This window comes from Ranitomeya variabilis, chromosome 4 (assembly GCF_051348905.1).
Source record: "Ranitomeya variabilis isolate aRanVar5 chromosome 4, aRanVar5.hap1, whole genome shotgun sequence".
NCBI classification, from domain to species: domain Eukaryota; kingdom Metazoa; phylum Chordata; class Amphibia; order Anura; family Dendrobatidae; genus Ranitomeya; species Ranitomeya variabilis.
In genome coordinates, this window is record NC_135235.1 from 303,857,364 (window position 1) to 303,877,073 (window position 19,710).

Below are 19,710 nucleotides of genomic sequence, written 5' to 3' on the forward strand. Positions count from 1 at the left end.
ATATTTCAAGACCGTTTTTATTTTTTCAAAATGATAATTTTTTAGCCATTTTTATTTCCTCTTTGATATTGCTTCAGTTGATTATACTTTATCCTTTGATATAATACGAATCAGAGTTAATTATTTTAAGCCTGCATTTTCGCTTTCTGTCTCGACTTGGACAACTCGCTCTACAAATGAATTTATAATACTCCATTTGTAATATCGTACAACAGTATGTCTGGACATGAAATGTAATGAAGTGCTATATTTTGTGCATTACATGATTGTGGGCAGCTGCAGACAGACTATATATATATATATATCTGGGCCCTCGAGTCAAATTCTGCTACTTCTTTTGAGTTTCTCATAGTCATGTAATGTTCTTCTAAAAACGAGAGTCAACTGTCTCAACAGTCCAAGATTTGGGGACTCCTTCCCACTGAGTAACGAACCTCCGAGATCAATAATGCACCTTAGCATCTACACATTTTTCATATTGATCATAGCACCGAAATTAGTTTCCATACTACTTGTGTTTCTCTTTACTGTATTCATCTTTCTCAAGGAAAGGTGACCGCTCCTAAAATTTTTTTGGACCTGCATTTACCGCAAGTGAATGAATAAATGGACATGAATGATTTCCACTGCTTGCAAGATGTCCTTGCAGCATTCTTTCCCTTTTCGGTGTTGTAGATTTAGCTTCCTGCATGGTATGAGTTGTCTGTTTGGGTCTTAACGGAGACTTTACTTCCTCTCTCTTGCCTCCGTTACTTTCTCCACAGAGACGGTCCGAGCCATGACTCATGTGATCAACCAAGGGATGGCCATGTATTGGGGGACATCACGTTGGAGCTCTATGGAAATAATGGTAATATTTTCTTTTTCAATTCCATTTGGTTTTTATCAGATTATACAATATTGATGTTCCTATTTACCAACTCTGCCTAAACACTTACTGGTTATAATAAATAAATAAAGGCAGCAAATCATGGTTTGTGGTGGAATAAATCTTAATCTGAAATCTATAGTGGTTTTCTCTATATGACAACCCCTTTTTTTTTTTATCTACGCTGGCTCTTGTATTTTTAAAATATTTTGGGCAATGCTGGAGCTTTTTTTAGACTCTTAACTTCCAATTGTCTAAGGAAACAACACATGTACATAACCACAAAGGGTGGGGATCTGACCAATATTTAGTATTGAAGCATCTAATGAGCGTTTTGCAAAGGTCCTCTTCAGGGCCGGCTCCTGTTTTTTGTGGGTCCCCGGCGAAACCGTCTGTGGGCCTCTGTAACATATACCACGATTCATGATGCACAGATATGGCAGAGAAATATAAATATAGTTCAGTGCCAAAGATATCAGTTCTTATATTACACTAGATGGTGGCCCGATTCTAACGGGTATTCTAGAATATGCATGTCCACGTAGTATATTGCCCAGCCACGTAGTATATTGCACAGCCCACATAGTATATTGCAGAGTGACGTAGTATATTGCTCAGCCACGTTGTATATTGCCCAGCCACGTAGTATACAGCCAGGGCCGGTGTCAGCACCCGGCGCACCCGGGCAAGTGCCGGGGCCCTGGCGAGACGGGGGGGCCCACTCACGCTGTCTGGGATACAGCGTGCGCAGACTACTTGGTGACTGTCCGCCGGACTGTGTGATGTCAGGTGGAGGAGGAGAGCGCTGAAGCTGGAGACACCGGGAAAAGGGCAGGAGGATCATGAAGACGGTTGGAAACGTGCAGAGAGACGCACTCGGGAGCGGAGTGTCTGCCCGCAGGCACTGTTCATGATCCTCCTGCCCATTTCCTGGTTTCTCCAGCCTCAGCGCTCTCCTCCACATGACATCACACAGTCCGGCGGACGGTCACCACGTACTCTGAGCACGCTGTATCCCAGACAGCGTGAGTGGGCCCCCCGTCTCTCCACTGCAATGAAGACGGTTAGAAACGTGCAGAGAGCCGCACTCGGGAGCGGAGTGTCTACCCGCCGGCACTGCCTGCACACCAGCCGACCTGCCAGGAGTCGGCCGCAAAGTTTGCCAGTGAGAGGAGGAGAGGCCGGGTAGGTACCAGCTAAGCTTCTATGAGCTCAGTGCTGAGCGTTCATTCTCCATAAAACCTGCATCCCAGGAGCCACCAGTGAAGGCTGCTGCCATGTCACTAGTGGGCACATTGCAGTCACTGACCTGTGGGATATTGTGCCATGTGATGCTGCTATATGGCCCCCTGCACACCTGTTATATGCCCCCTGCACACCTGTTATATGCCCCCTGCACACCTGTTATATGCCCCCCTGCACACCTGTTATATGCCCCCTGCAAGCCTGTTATATGCCCCCTGCACACCTGTTATATGCCCCCTGCACACCTGTTATATGCCCCCTGCACACCTGTTATATGCCCCCTGCACACCTGTTATATGCCCCCTGCACACCTGTTATATGCCCCCTGCACACCTGTTATATGCCCCCTGCACACCTGTTATATGCCCCCTGCACACCTGTTATATGCCCCCTGCACACCTGTTATATGCCCCCTGCACACCTGTTATATGCCCCCTGCACACCTGTTATATGCCCCCTGCACACCTGTTATATGCCCCTTGCACACCTGCGATATGGCCCCCCTGCGCACCTGCGATATGGCCCCCTGCACACCTGCGATATGGCCCCCTGCACACCTGCGATATGGCCCCCCTGCACACCTGTGATATGGCCCCCCTGCACACCTGTGATATGGCCCCCTGCACACCTGTGATATGGCCCCCTGCACACCTGTGATATGGCCCCCTGCACACCTGTGATATGGCCCCCCTGCACACCTGCGATATGGCCCCCTGCACACCTGCGATATGGCCCCCCTGCACACCTGTGATATGGCCCCCTGCACACCTGTGATATGGCCCCCTGCACACCTGCGATATGGCCCCCCTGCACATCTGTGATATGGCCCCCCTGCACACCTGTGATATGGCCCCCCTGCACACCTGTGATATGGCCCCCTGCAAAAAGCGTGTACTGCATCCAGCTCTGTGGCGGTGCCTGGCTGGGAGTGTTGCGCTATCACAGTTGCTATGCACATAGGTTACAGTAGTTTCGCCTCTATAGCTCTGTGTAATTATACAAGAAACTGTAGTTTGAAGTTAGGTAATTGCTTAACTAACAATCCCATAATGCAGATTTATTGCCTGAAATCCTCCCTTTACTATCTGTAGACACAAATAAAGGCCCTTTAAATACTCCTGTGCATGGTATTGACATCTAGATGGTAGCTGGTGACAGTAGCTTTCTTATTTTAAGGAACTGACATGAACGCAATTTTTTTTAAAGGGTTCATAGTATTAAAACTTAAAGGGATTTTGCAGGTATATAAAAAAGAAACACAAAAAACCACAATCTCACTGGTGATTGCAGCATAACAACATGCCACAGGGGTCAGGCATAGCTTGTAATTAGCGGCTTTGGCCATGAGTCTGTGCAGCACGTCGTCACAAACCAGCAGAGGAGCGCCGGCTATGAAGCCCCACTCATGTAGTGTAAGAAGTGAAATCTGGCATTGCACTATACCTATATTTCTCTGCTGTATGTGTGCATCATGAATCGTGGTATATGTTAAAGGGGAGGGCCCACTGACACTCTTTCGCCCGGGGCCCTCAAAAACCTGGAGCCGGCCCTGTATACAGCACAGCCCACGTAGTATATTGCCCAGCCACGTAGTATACAGCACAGCCCACGTAGTATATTGCCCAGCCACGTAGTATATTGCACAGCCACATAGTATATTGCACAGCCCACATAGTATATTGCCCAGCCATGTAGTGTATTGCACAGCCCACGTAGTATATTGCCCAGCCACGTAGTATACAGCACAGCCCACGTAGTATATTGCCCAGCCACGTAATATATTGCACAGCCACATAGTATATTACACAGCCCACGTAGTATATTGCACAGCCCACGTAGTATATTGCCCAGCCACGGAGTATATTGCCCAGCCACGGAGTATATTGCCCAGCCACGGAGTATATTGCCCAGCCACGGAGTATATTGCCCAGCCACGGAGTATATTGCCCAGCCACGGAGTATATTGCCCAGCCACGGAGTATATTGCCCAGCCACGTAGTATATTGCCCAGCCACGTAGTATATTGCCCAGCCCACGTAGGATATTGCCCAGCCCACGTAGGATATTGCCCAGCCACGTAGTATACAGCACAGCCCACGTATATTGCCCAGCCACGTAGTATACAGCACAGCCCACGTAGTATATTGCACAGCCACATAGTATATTGCACAGCCCACGTAGTATATTGCACAGCCATATAGCATATTGCCCAGCCACGTAGTATATTGCCCAGCCATGTAGTATATTGCCCAGCCACGTAGTATACAGCACAGCCCACGTAGTATATTGCCCAACCACGTACTATACAGCACAGCCCACGTAGTATATTGCCCAGCCACGTAGTATATTGCCTAGCCACGTAGTATATTGCCTAGCCACGTAGTATATTGCACAGCCCACTTAGTATATTGCACAGCCATGTAGCATATTGCCCAGCCACGTAGTATATTGGACAGCCATGTAGTATATTGCCCAGCCACGTAGTATACAGCACAGCCCACGTAGTATATTGTCCAGCCACGTACTATACAGCACAGCCCACGTAGTATATTGCCCAGCCACGTAGTATATTGCCCAGCCACGTAGTATATTGCCCAGCCACGTAGTATATTGCCCAGCCACGTAGTATATTGCCCAGCCACGTACGTATCATATTGCCCAGTCACGTAGTATATTGCCCAGGAACGGAGTATACAGCACAGAGCCACGTAGTATGCAGAGTTAAAATTAAAAATAAACATATACTCAACCTCCGAAGGCCCGTTGAAGTCCTGGCCTTGTGCGTGGTGCAGGCGTCAGATTCCAGTCCCAGGGTGTGATGACGTCGCGGTCACATGACCGTGACGTCATGGCAGGTCCTTCTCGCGCAGGACCTGTGATGACGTCGCGGTCACATGACCGTGACGACCGCAGGCGGCAGCTTCCGGTCCCGGGATGGTATGCCAGAAGGACCTTCCATGACGTCACGGTTATGTGACAGCGACGTCATGGAAGGTCCTTCTCGCAGGGCCTGTGATCACGTCATGGAAGGTCCTTCTGGCAGACCATCCTTGGGCCTGGATCGTTCCGCTTACATGGACCGGCCGGAGCATCGCGAGGAGGGGGAAAGGCGGCGGAAGGTGAGTATATAATGATTTTTTTTATTATTATTTTTAACATTAGATGTTTTTACTATTGACGCTGCATAGGCTGCGTCAATAGTGAAAACTTGGTCACACAGGGTTAATAGCGGCAGTAACGGAGTGCGTTACCCGCGGCATAACGCGGTCTTTTACCGCCGGCATTAACCCTGTGTGAGCGCTGATCGGAGGGGTGTATGCGGGCGCTGGGCAGTGAGTGCGGGGAGTAAGGAGCGGCCATTTTCTTCCGGACTGTGGGCATCGCTGATTGGTCGCGGCAGCCATGACAGGCAGCTGGCGCGACCAATCAGCGAACGAATAACCGCGACAGACAGAAGGACAGACGGAAGTGACCCTTAGACAATTATATAGTAGATAAGTGATATATATTGTAAATTCTACAGTAGCCCAGAGACTGGGCAGTATATTCCTCTATACAGTATTATGGGCACCACATAACGCTCCAGAATGAGCCCCAAATATTGCTCCATACAAAATAATGGACCCCATATAATGCTCCATACAGAATGAGCCCCATGTATTGCTACATACAGTATTTTGGGCACCACATAGTGCTCCATACAGAATAGTGAGCCCCATATACTACGCCATACAGAATAATGGACCCCATATAATGCTCCACACAGTATAAAGATCCCCACATATTGCTCCACACCGGAAAATAAGCCCCATATAGTGCTTCATACAGTATTATGGGCACCACATAGTGCTCTATACAGAATAATGAGCCCCATATATTGCTCCATACAGAATGAGCCCCATATATTGCTCCATACAGTATTATGGACACCACATAGTGCTCTATACAGAATGAGCCCCATATATTGCTCCATTCAGTATAATGGACCCCATATATTGCTCCATACAGTATTATGGGCACCACATAGTGCTCTTTACAGTATTATAGGCACAACATAGTGCTCCATACAGTATAATGAGCCCCATATATTGGTCTATTCATAATAATGGACCCCATATAATGCTCCACACAGTATAATGAACGCCATATATTGCTCCATACAGAATGAGCCCCATATACTACGCCATACAGAATAATGGAACCTATATAATGCTCCACACAGTGTAAAGATCCCCACATATTGCTCCACACCGAAAAATAAGCCCTGTATATTGCTCCATACAGTATTATGTACACCACATAGTGCTCTTTACAGAATAATGAGCCCCATATATTGCTCCATACAGAATAATGAGCCCCATATATTGCTCTATTCATAGTAATAGACCCCATATAATGCTCCACACAGTATAATGAACGCCATATATTGCTCCATACAGAATGAGCCCCAGAAAATGTTCCATACAGTATAATGAGCCCCATATATTGCTCCATTCATAATGAGCCCCATATATTGCTCAATACATAATGGGCCCCATTTAATGTTCCATACAGAATAATGGACCCTATATAATGCTCCATGCAGTACAATGAACCCCATATATTGTTCCAGACTGTATAATGAGCCCCATATGTTGCTCCACACAGAATGAACCCCATATTTTGCTCTATACAGAATGAGCTCCATAAAATGCTCCATACAGTATGAGCCCCATATATTGCTTCATACAATATAATGAACGTCGAATATTGCTCCATACAGAATGAACCCCATATATTGCTCAATACATATTGATCCTCTTAAAATGCCACAAACAGTATGAGCCCCATAAATTGCTCCAGTCATAATAATGGACCCTATATATTGCTCCATACAGAATAATGGACCCCATATATTGCTCCATACAGAATAATGGACCCCATATATTGCTCCATACAGAATAATGGACCCCATATATTGCTCCATACAGTATAATGATCTTCATATATTGCTCCATACATAATGAGCCCCATATATTGCTCAACCCCATAATCCCATATGATGCACTATCCCGTCGAGGTGACCTGGGACTTAATTCCCAGCGACGGGATAGTACGTCATATGCGATCGGCCGCACTCACTGGGGGAGCGCGGCCGGGTGTCAGCTGACTATCGCAGCTGACATCCAGCACTATGACGATAGTCACGATATCACGGACCGCTCCTGGCACATTAACCCCCGGCACACTGCGAGCAAAGATGATCACGGTGTTCCGGCGGTATAGGGAAGCACCGCTCAGGGAGGGGGCTCCCTGCATGCTTCCCTGAGACCCTTGGAGCAACGCGATGTGATTGCGTTGCTCCATGTGTCTCCTACCTCCTCCTCCCTGCAGGCCCCGGATCCAATATAGCTGCGGGGCTCCTTCCGGGTCCTGCAGGGAGGTGGCTTGCAAGCGCCTGGAAGCCTCCCTGCACTGCCTGTCAGATCGCTGATCTGACACAGTGCTCTGCAAAGTGTCAGATCAGCAATCTGACCCTATAACATGATGCCCCTCCCCCGGGAAATGTTATAAAGTAAAAAAAATATTCACACATCTAAAAAAATAAAAAAAATCAAAATTGGACAGCAACTTTTGGGGTTCAATTTCTCTTGTTACCCTTGGGAAAATAAAAATTTGGGGGGCTAAAAAAACATTTTTGTTGGAAAAAAACTATTTTTTATTTTCACGGCTCTGCGTTATAAACTGTAGTGAAACACTTGGGGGTTCAAAGCTCTCACAACACATCTAGATAAGTTCCTTAGGGGGTCTACTTACCAAAATGGTGTGGGGGGTTTCAATGTTTAGGCACATCAGGGGCTCTCCAAACGCGACATGGTGTCCCATCTCAATTCCAGTCAATTGAAAAGTCAAACGGCGCTCCTTCTGTTCCGAGCTCTGCCATGCACCCAAACAGTGGTTTACCCCCACATATGGGGTATCTGCGTACTCAGGACAAATTGCGCAACAACTTTTGGGGTCTAATTTCTTCTCTTACCCTTGGTAAACTTCTGTGAAGCACTGGGTGGGTTAAAGTGCTCACCACACATCTAGATAAGTTCGTTAGGGGGTCTACTTTCCAAAAGTGGTGTCACTTGTGGGGGTTTCAATGTTTAGGCACATCAGGGGCTCGCCAAACGCGACATGGCGCCCCATCTCAATTCCAGTCAATTTTGCATTGAAAAGTCAAACGGCGCTCCTTCCCTTCCGAGCTCTGCCATGCGTCAAAACAGTGGTTTACCCCCACATATGGGGTATCTGCTTACTATGGACAAATTGTACAACACCTTTTGGGGTCCACTTTCTCCTGTTATCCTTGGTAAAATAAAACAAATTGGAGCTGAAGTAAATTTTTTGTGAAAAAAAGTTAAATGTTAGGTTTTTTTTTTTGTTTTTTTTTAAACATTCCAAAAATTCCTGTGAAACACCTGAAGTGTAATAAACTTCTTCAATGTGGTTTTGAGCACCTTGAAGGGTGCAGTTTTTAGAATGGTGTCACACTTGGTTATTTTCTATCATATAGACCCCTCAAAATGACTTGGTGTAAAAATGAGAAATAGGTGGTCAACTTTTAACCCTTATAACTCCCTAACAAAAAAAAAAAAAAGTTTGGTTCCAAAATTGTGCTGATGTAAAGTAGACATGTGGGAAATGTTACTTATTAAGTATTTTGTGTGGCATATCTCTGTGATTTAAGGGCATAAAATTAAAAGTTGGAAAATTGCGAAATTTTCCCCAAATTTCCATTTTTTTCACAAATAAACACAGGTAATATCAAAGAAATTTTACCACGATCATGAAGTACAATATGTCACGAGAAAACATTGTCAGAATCATCACGATCCGTTGAAGCGTTCCAGAATTATAACCTCATAAAGGGACAGTGGTCAGAATTGTAAAAATTGGCCCGGTCACTAACGTGCAAACCATCCTTGGGGGTTAAGGGGTTAATGTATAATGGGCCCCATATAATTCTCCATACAGTATATGATGGGCCCCATGTAATGCTCCATACATAGTAGACCCCATGTAATGCTCCATACATAATGGGCCCCATATAATGCTCCATTCAGTATATGATTGGCTCCATATATTGCTACATATATAATGGGCCCCATATAATGCTCCATCCAGTATATGATTGGCCCTATATAATGCTCCATACAGTATATGATAGACCCCATATATTGCTACATATACATTGGGCCCCATATAATGCTCCATCCAGTATATGATTGGCCCTATATAATGCTTAATGCTCCATACAGTATATGATAGACCCCATATATTGCTACATATATAATGGGCCCCATATAATGCTCCATACATAATGGGCCCCATATAATGCTGCATGCAGCATATGATTGGCTCCATATAATGCTCCACTTCATGATGGGCCCCATCTATTGCTCCATACAGTATATGATTGGCCCTATATAATGCTCCATACAGTATATGATAGACCCCATATATAATGCTCCATACATAATGGGCCCCATATAATGCTCCATACAGCATATGATTGGCTCCATATAATGCTCCACTTCATGATGGGCCCCATCTATTGCTCCATACAGTATATGATGGGCCCCATATATTGATCCATGCATAATGGGCCCCATATAATGCTCCAAACATTAAAAAAAAATTAAATACCTCTCCTCGCTGGCCGCTGCTCTGCTCCTGACTCCTTAGTGTCGCTGTCTTTCGGCTCTCTGCACTGTGACTGTTAAGAGCAGGGAGTTCACACTAGTTACGTCAGCACACCCTCTGACCTGAAATGTCTCGAGTCAGATGACGCAGAAGACGCTGCAGCCAAGGAACGGTAAGTATTGCAAGTACCGGACTCTGAGAAAGTTGGGGGGGTGTCCCACCCGTGGGAGCTGGCACTGCACCTGTGTCCCCGACTGCGAGTGGGGTCCCACCGCCTGCTCAGGGCCCTAGCACTTACCCAGCCCCGGGTCCCTGTGAAGCAGGGTCAGCTGTTATATCGTCTATTGTGATTTGTGGATCCTGTATTATCAGCTGTATATAGAGGTCTCGCCTGTAGTTTTAATCCTGCCTCTGCTGAAAGGATGGGAAGTAAGACTCGGTCATTTTTCAAAGATGGCTTCCCTTTAAATCTGTATATCCTTGTAGAATATATGGAATGTAATTGTCTTCTGAGATGGCCCATTCATTAGTTTTTGCACTTGAGAGTAGTCTCTGGAAGAGAGGTGTAAAAATTTTTGTGTTTTAAGGCCCCGTCACACTTAGCGACGCTGCAGCGATACAGACAACGATGCCGATCGCTGCAGCGTCGCTGTTTGGTCGCTGGAGAGCTGTTACACAGACCGCTCTCCAGCGACCAACGATGCCGAGGTCCCCGGGTAACCAGGGTAAACATCGGGTTGCTAAGCGCAGGGCCGCGCTTAGTAACCCGATGTTTACCCTGGTTACCAGTGTAAAATGTAAAAAAAACAAACACTACCTACTCACCTTCGCGTCCCCCGGCGTCCGCTTCCTGCACTGACTGTGAGTGCCCTAACAGCAGAGCGGTGACGTCACCGCTGTGCTGTGCTTTCACTTTATGGCCGGTGCTCAGTCAGTGCAGGAAGCGGACGGCCGGGGACGCGAAGGTGAGTATGTACTGTTTATTTTTTTTACATTTTACACTGGTAACCAGGGTAAACATCGGGTTACTAAGCGCGGCCCTGCGCTTAGCAACCCGATGTTTACCCTGGTTACCAGGGTAAAACATCGCTGGCATCGTTGCTTTTGGTGTCAAACACGACGATACACGGCGATCTGACGACCAAATAAAGTTCTGAACTTTCTTCAACGACCAGCGATATCACAGCAGGATCCTGATCGCTGCTGCCTGTCACACTCAACGATATCGCTAGCCAGGACGCTGCAACGTCACGGATCGCTAGCGATATCGTTTAGTGTGACGGTACCTTTAGAGTAGATGGTAATTGTGTTTAGATTTTGTTTTCCTCAATTGTCCATGATTTCAGATGAGAATCTTGGTCTCGGCAGTAGAATGGCTAATGAACTGCCTTCTTCATCCTGGGTGATTAAGCCATAGTAAAAGTCAAACGTACAAACATATTACTCTTTGATGCCCATTAGATATCCGTAAGTCACCAACAAAAATCTAGTTTGTATGGGTACTTTAATCCCTTTGCAGATGTGAACCAAAGGTCTGACACAATAAGTAAGCCCATAAAGCGTGGTTCCCCGCCTTGGAGAACCCATGGCGGTGCCTCTTGCTGTGCTCTTCATAACCTCCCATTTTGCTGCTTATGGTTTTCTATAGCAGTCGCATGGAAGTGTCCTTGATTTTTTTTTGAATGAACTTGTTTTTTTGTCAAGGATTTTTCTTTCATCTAACTCTTTAGGAAAAGGTTCTACAGAAAAAAAAGATTCTTTTTAGAATATGAAAGTTTTCTTTACCTGGTTATTTGTATATTTGGAATCTTTGCACTGGACGAAATATATATTTACTACTAAGGAACGGCAACATTTTTGGCTCTAATGAAGTGAAAGTTGCTTAAATTGTTGAAACAGAGTATTTTTTCTATTACTGTAGATCAAACTTTTATGGTTCACTGATGCCAAAGTTTCGTTAAGAAAATGTTATCATGTCAATGGCCAGATTTAGCAGAAATGCACAAACTGTGCATACAACACGTTTCACTACACAGTAAATATGTTTAATGTATAAATATTTACTGTCAAAAAAAAAGAATTAAAAAATAAAGTTCGTAATACTAATTTACACGATATATGATGGAAAAAAGACACTGTGGAATGTCTCCTGGGCATGTGGCTGTGATGTTCAGACAGACATTAGAATGAAGATGGGCTTTTGGCTAAAAATAAAATGCTCACATTAGTCGTGACTGTAAACAAAACAGAGCGAGCCCCGTTGATGGTAAGTTGTGTGGACAGGATCTGATTGCAGCTGGAAGCTCGCTGAGGTATTACGGCTTAATTATTTTTTTGGAGCTGAACGAGCATTAATCCATACGATGGAGGAGGAAATCCGAAGATGCAATATGCAGAGTATAATTCTGCATTCATGTAGTTCTCTAGCCATGTGCATGTTCGCTGTACATGTCCCCATTGTTGTCTGTGCACTTTCTACACCTGTATTACACAGATCTCTGGGTTTTTAAAGCTGATGAGTCCTTATAACTACAGGGAGAAGGTCAAGGAATTACCCAGAGCTGGATTCCATCTTCTTCGTCTATAAGATTATGTAATCCATGTTCTACTACATTGCCGCCTAGTGCTCGGTAAAAATGCTGTGTGTAACTATAAATATCTGTTGTATTTTTGTTAACATGAATCTGTCACCAGTTTTTTGCAGTAATCCGAGAGTAGTATAATATAGAGGCAGACACCGCTTCCAACGGTGTATCACTTACTGGGCTGCTCTTTGCAGATTTGATAAAATCAGTTTTCTCTGCTGCAGATCTAGCAGTTCTCTGATTGCTGAGCTCTGGATAACCCCGCCCACACCACCTATTGGCTGCTTTCTGTGCACACTGTGCATAGGCAGAAAGCTGCCAACCTGTGGTGGGGCGGGTTATACAGAGCTGATGATTATGGAGAGCTACATTAGAGTGATCTTCTGCTGATAAAACTGATTTTTATCAAAACTACATCAAGTAGCCCAGTAAGTCTCTGGAATCGTGGTCTCTAAATTATGCTGCTCTCGCAGATTTGGTGACAGATTCCTTTTAAGCCTTTTTTTTATATTCCACCGACAACAGCTTTTTCTAATTTACTTGCACACTCCTCTCTTGTAGGAAGCTTACTCAGTAGCACGGCAGTTCAATTTGATTCCTCCAATATGTGAGCAAGCAGAGTATCACATGTTTCAGAGAGAAAAAGTTGAAGTTCAACTCCCAGAACTGTTTCATAAAATTGGTAAGTTACGCCTTCAAAAATAAAACTCCTGATATAAGAACTATCGCGGGGATGCATGCAGTGCCTTAATGGGGTATTCCAGCTTCTATGAAATGTATCTCAGTTTGCATATATCCAGAACACATGTACAGAGTAGAGTTGAGCGAATATGTTCGGATTTGGTCGCCGAGTATAAATTTGCCATATTCATGCCATATTGCTACCCTATTCATGCCGAATTTGTTTGTTGAATGGTTCCGAACATTTTCGTTAGTTTCTACTATCATTGACTCCATGATGTTCAGCGAATATTGCAAAAACATATCCAGTGGGAGATCCCCTCAACATCAAATCCCATCGACAGCCAATCCCATGGAAAATGTATGATTGGTAGATGTTCACAAAATTCAGAATACAGTTTTGTCACTGTAGCCCATAGAAATAAGCAAAGAAGGCATGAAAAACATAGTACCTACAGATAGTGTATAGATCACCACCATGAGACACATTGGACCATCGTTTATTGCGGCATATGTTTGTTTCAGGTCCCTGTTCGAATCTATGTAGCAATTTCCAGGATTTTAAAAAACATAGCTGCTTTTCTTCCAAAAATGTCCACCAGTTGGATGTGGTTTAGTGATGCCGCTTCATTCACTTTGCTGGTGCTTCGCTGTGGTACCACACACACAGTATTGACAGGTGTATTTTTGATAGAAATTAGCCATGCTTTTTTAGCTTTAAAAAAAACTTTTTTATGGGAATTGTAAATAATATATAACTTAGTTACTTGACTCATCAAAACCCAAAATCTTAGACTGATCTTCCCTCCATTGTTGATGTCGTACTGAACAGTAGAACTTCAGGGAGATAAGTATCCGTTTATCATTTGGGGTTTTGTTCTCTAAACCTCTAGGTGTTGGCGCTATGACGTGGTCACCACTTGCTTGTGGAATAGTATCGGGAAAATATGATGGCGGCATTCCTCCTTATTCTAGAGCATCACTCAAGGTCAGTGTGGGAATTGCTGATCTGTTGTATTCCACCAATAGTGAATTGCTCAAAACTAAGGGATTCCGGAGACAATTCAGAAAGTTGAGTGATCTTGCAGAACTTATAACAAAGGCCATATTCCTTGGGCTTGTGCTTTCCAAAAATAAGATAGATTAGACTTGAAAACCACAAGACACAAGACAACAACTGAAGACAAAGTTGTAGCTAGTCTTCACCTTGGCACAGGAGATAGTATGTTCCCTTAACCCTGTATCTAAATATCTTAACATTCTACCCTTGTTGGTGATAGCCCAGCCCCTAAGGCAAGTGCCCTTCCCTTCGTCAAAGCCTTGACTCAAGGTCTTATATCCCATACATATTAGACTACTGCTGGCCTAACCCACCGATATCGATGGATTTGGCCAACAGTGTATTGTGTATGGAGCCCCAGACAACTGATCGTCTGGGAGATCTCAGTGGAGCATATCTGATTTCGGACTGTGGATCACGTTTTTCTCCCGGAGAGAAGCCATCACCAAACATGTCTGTCCATGGCTTTCTCACTGAGTACACGGGTGCGCTCAGCCAAATAAGCGCTGCTGTCTGTGGGAGAGATGGCTGTCTCGCAAAAGCATAAGCATCGGCCAACAACCGTCCACTGTGTATGTAATGTTTAAAGGGTTTGAACAAAATTCTCCATCTCTAAAGGAAGTAGCAATGACGATAGCTTCCCCATACTAGTATTGCATTAAATCCGTAGAAATGAATCTGGCTAACAGATGCCCATGAAGTCATCTAATCACAACTAATGGGGCAAATGGCCAGGGACTTTCTCCATATTAAAACACTATCCATAGGATTCCTGTTGATGAGTTACTTGTTTCTAAAAAAAAAAAAAAATGATTTCCTCTATCTTGTAAAGGGTTATCAGTGGTTAAAAGACAAGATCCTGAGTGAAGAAGGACGACGACAGCAAGCAAAACTGAAAGAGCTGCAGGCCATCGCAGAGCGTCTGGGCTGCACTCTTCCCCAGTTAGCCATCGGTTAGTACCTAATGTATGCGCACAGCTTCATAGATTGGGGGTATATGACTCGTCCTTGAACTTGACCTTCCAGGACATGTGTGGCCTGAAGCATCTGCCCTTTGGTGTATTAGGATTTGGGAGTATCTTAGGATTTTTTGACTGCGGACCCATTAGTGAGTCCTATTCAGCTATTTGTATGTTTTCTAGTCAGACTTTAAGTCTTTCAAACAATTTTTTACAGCCTGGTGTCTGAGGAATGAAGGAGTCAGTTCAGTGTTGTTAGGGGCATCAAATGCTGACCAACTACTGGAGAATATTGGAGCAATACAGGTTCGTATATATAATTGTAAATGTTGCTAGATCTCACACCAGTCATCATATTATAGGGTTATTTGTTTGTTTTTTTAAAAAGGAAAGCTATGCTCCCCTAGAATTCACCCTTTCCAAAAAAAATTCCCTTTTCAGTGGACTGAATTTGGTATTCTAACTTTGCTTCATTCACTTATATGAACTGAGCTGCAATACCAGACTCCGCCATAGTGGCGCTGTTTGTGGTGGAAACAAATTAAGCCTTTTTCTACTTTTATATAACCCCTATAATCATTATATAATAACATGGATGTAAGCCACTTGGAAGATTTCATGATCAGTTATTTATGTTGTGTGGTAAAGCCAATGAGGCAGGCTTATGGATATGGTCAGTTACAAGCAGTATCTTTCTACAGGGTTACCCACACCTACACCAAAATGTACTTTAGTGGTTTATACATTATATACACAGTGAGATTTTTATGTTTAGGTAAAAATCCTATTGATTTTTTTCCAGATAGACAAAAACACAAAATGTGTTTATTTATGTAAAGTGTACCTAGTTTTTTATTTAATTAATCAACGGTGAACATGAAAATAAGGAAATTTTTAATTTTATCACAGAAATTGGTTTCTTTCTCCTTCTGGACTTATTTTTACTCTCAATTTATGGGTAAAATCTGTTTTCAGTTGAAGCAGATTTTTCCATTACCGAGATATCTAGAGGCATACACATTCTAGGGAGGAGCTAGAGACAGACAGACATTCTAGGGAGGAGCTAGAGGCAGACACAGACATTCTAGGGAGGAGCTAGAGACACACAGACGTTCTAGGGAGGAGCTAGAGGCAGACACAGACATTCTAGGGAGGAGCTAGAGACACAGACATTCTAGGGAGGAGCTAGAGGCGGACACAGACATTCTAGGGAGGAGCTAGACACACAGACATTCTAGGGAGGAGCTAGAGGCAGGCACAGATATTCTAGGGAGGAGCTAGAGGCCGACACAAACATTCTAGGGAGGAGCTAGAGGCAGGCACAGATATTCTAGGGAAGAGCTAGAAGCAGACAGACATTCGAGGGAGGAATTAGAGACACAGACATTCTAGGGAGGAACTAGAGACACAGACATTCTAGGGAGGAACTAGAGACACAGACATTCTAGGGAGGAACTAGAGGCACAGACATTCTAGGGAGGAGCTAGAGGCAGGCACAGATATTCTAGGGAAGAGCTAGAAGCAGACAGACATTCGAGGGAGGAACTAGAGACACAGACATTCTAGGGAGGAACTAGAGACACAGACATTCTAGGGAGGAACTAGAGGCACAGACATTCTAGGGAGGAGCTGGGGCAGACAGACATTCTAGGGAGGAGCTAGGGGCAGACACAGGCATTCTAGGGAGGAGCTAGAGACAGACACAGACATTCTAGGGAGGAACTAGACACACAGACATTCTAGGGAGGAACTAGAGGCAGACACAGACATTCTAGGGAGGAGCTAGAGGCAGGCACAGACATTCTAGGGAGGAGCTAGAGGCAGACACAGACATTCTAGGGAGGAGCTGGGGCAGACAGACATTCTAGGGAGGAGCTAGGGGCAGACACAGGCATTCTAGGGAGGAGCTAGAGACAGACACAGACATTCTAGGGAGGAACTAGACAGACACAGACATTCTAGGGAGGAACTAGAGGCAGACACAGGCATTCTAGGGAGGAGCTAGAGGCAGACAGGCATTCTAGGGAGGAGCTAGAGGCAGACAGACATTCTAGGGAGGAGCTGGAGGCAGACACAGACATTCTAGGGAGGAGCTAGAGGCAGACAGGCATTCTAGGGAGGAGCTAGAGGCAGACACAGACATTCTAGGGAGGAGCTGGAGGCAGACAGACATTCTAGGGAGGAGCTGGAGGCAGACACAGACATTCTAGGGAGGAGCTGGAGGCAAGCAGACAAACAACTAAAGTTTCCTATAGAACTTTATGAACTCCACCATCTACCACCTCCTAGTAAAAATAAAGTTTATATGCAGTGAATACAGATTTTACTTGTGAATTGAGAATTTAAAGAATAAATGATTAGTCTTGGTAAAGAAAGAAGCAGTTTAATAAGTTATATTCCAAAGTTTCCTATTTTCAAGTATACTATTATATAGAGAAATAAAACAATGGATACTCTTTAAAGCTCAGAATTAACTATTTATAGTGTACTATTTTTCATTCTTTTCCCTTGCAGGTCCTTCCAAAGTTATCTTCTTCCATAATTCACGAGATTGATAGTATTTTGGGCAACAAGCCATATAGCAAGAAAGACTATCGGTCTTAATTGTAGATGCCCCTGTAGCGGACTGTCTCGGCTCTGCTTTGGTTCTTCGACTTGCCTGCTTTAAGCTTTATCGAATCCAAGTGGAGTGTGGTCGCATCCAAGAAAATAACATTTTCCAAATACTGTCGGGAAACTGTTCAAAAGTATTAAATGTGAGAAACCATACGCTTAATGTATACAAATCTACGCTAACTTCTTTAGCCACACAATAACGTAGTCACAGGATGAGTGATGTCTGTGGTAATGGGAAAAAAATGTCAACATCACATCTTATGTTCAGTGTGTCCATCTTTGTGAACTCAGGCCTAATTTCAGTATTTCCTCAACTGTTGGCAATGGTGCCGCAGTGCTTTACTTTTTTTTTATTATGTTGCATAAATAATCACCTCCCCATTTCTTAATTTTGTCTTTTAAGAACTGGAATTTCTTTTCTTTTTTTTTTTTGTACTTAATTCTGCTTTACCATTAAATCCCATACCTCATATAGGATTAAAACATAATAATAATTTGATATATTTTTGTTCCATCTTATTTTTTTCTTTATTGTTGTTTTCTTATGATTTTATTCAGTTTTACTTTACTCATACTTTTTATTTTTACACCAGTGACCTCTTGAACAAGTCTTAGGCATTGTCTTCATTTTTTTCAAGGTTCTTGGAAGAACTATTGTTATTTTATTTCACTGCATCTCAGCTAGGGTTAAGCAATTCTCATATCTGGCAGATCTTCAATAAATCTCATTTGTATCCTGGAGGGCTGGGAACTACAAGGGGATTTCACATGCTCGGCTATTACGGTCATAGAAAAACATTACGGTCTTCAATTTAACCCCGAAGTGATAGTAGATTGTGCAAAAGCCGCGCTTAATTACAACCATTGTGCAAAGCAACGTACTCCTGTGACTCTGCATTGTCGTTCAACTGTTGCGGAGTTCTGTCGTAGAGAAACTATTGGGAGGAATTGAGAGTTGTATTGCATGTCTCATTCTACACTGGGTAGGATACCAGTAAAGTCTCAGCATCGACCTTAGAAGAAGGTGCCAGTGTTGATTTTTGTTTTTGAGCCTTTGACATATGCAGGTGCTTTAATTTGCTCCTTTCCGAAACACAACCCTATCCTGTTTTGCATATCTGTTTACTACGTTTGCATCGCAGACTTGAATTTTCTGTTTTCATGTATATATCTGCGCACAAACAGTAACATTTCCTCCCTGGACTACCAAAAGACACTTGCACTAGTTTCATGAATGACCAGTAGGCTTGTAGTTAACTGGCGGTGGAAGTCAACATTTTGCTTTTTGGTTCTTTGTGTAAAACTCCCTTTTTCCTGTAGGGTAAGTGAATGCCTGGAAGATATTTCTGTGTATTCCTGTCTCCAATATGTTCTAGAGTTAGGAGAATATTTATTCTTTTTACATTCTTTTCTGAGAAAAGATCTAAAATTCACAATTCTTATTGGAAGCACCAAGAACAATTTGACTTTCCCCCCCCCCCCCCCTACTAGACTTATCTTATTTTGTTGCCCCTTTTCTATTATTGACCTTCTCATCACTTAAATGTTTTCAGTGTTTTTTTCTCTTTAGTGAAAGGCTATGAATCTTCAAAGATGGCTCATGAGATGTCCCTAAGGTCTCATTCAGCAGTCCGTTCTTTTTTCAATATTTTGGAGTTCATTTTCTTCAATGCGCCAGTTATTATAAATATGTGAAGTTCTTGTGTTCTAAAAAAAAAAAAAAAATTGCAACACTTCCCTTACCCATTGCAATGTTAAAAACTGAGGGATTCCATGTGCTATATGTGATTTTCACAGACCCGGAAGATAAATTTAGATCCATAATTTCGTTTAAAATTGGACATATCTTGTATACAAGTTTCAAGCACAATACCCGATCTTTCAAGTAATTTAAATTTTATTTATTTTTGCCTAAATTTCAGATTTTTTTTTTCTATGACTGGAAAATTAATGTAATGATATGAACAGCCAAAGTGCACTAAAAAGGAAATAATAAAACAAAAATGAAAAAATATTAATATACCA

The 19,710-nt window shown here is 43.5% G+C and overlaps 1 protein-coding gene across 8 annotated transcripts in view; it reads left to right on the forward strand.

Moving 5' to 3' along the window:
- Positions 1 to 19,504, forward strand: part of KCNAB2 (potassium voltage-gated channel subfamily A regulatory beta subunit 2) — a 206,215-nt gene extending 186,711 nt beyond the window's left edge. For all 8 annotated transcript variants that reach the window (XM_077250367.1, XM_077250364.1, XM_077250366.1 and 5 more), the window contains 6 exons: positions 765 to 850; positions 12,931 to 13,051; positions 13,944 to 14,038; positions 14,943 to 15,063; positions 15,287 to 15,375; positions 17,584 to 19,504. In XM_077250367.1, coding sequence (XP_077106482.1) covers positions 765 to 850; positions 12,931 to 13,051; positions 13,944 to 14,038; positions 14,943 to 15,063; positions 15,287 to 15,375; positions 17,584 to 17,673 — 602 coding nt within the window. In that variant the 3' untranslated portion in view covers positions 17,674 to 19,504. The remainder of the gene's footprint in view (positions 1 to 764; positions 851 to 12,930; positions 13,052 to 13,943; positions 14,039 to 14,942; positions 15,064 to 15,286; positions 15,376 to 17,583) is intronic.
- The last annotated feature ends 206 nt before the right edge of the window (positions 19,505 to 19,710 follow it).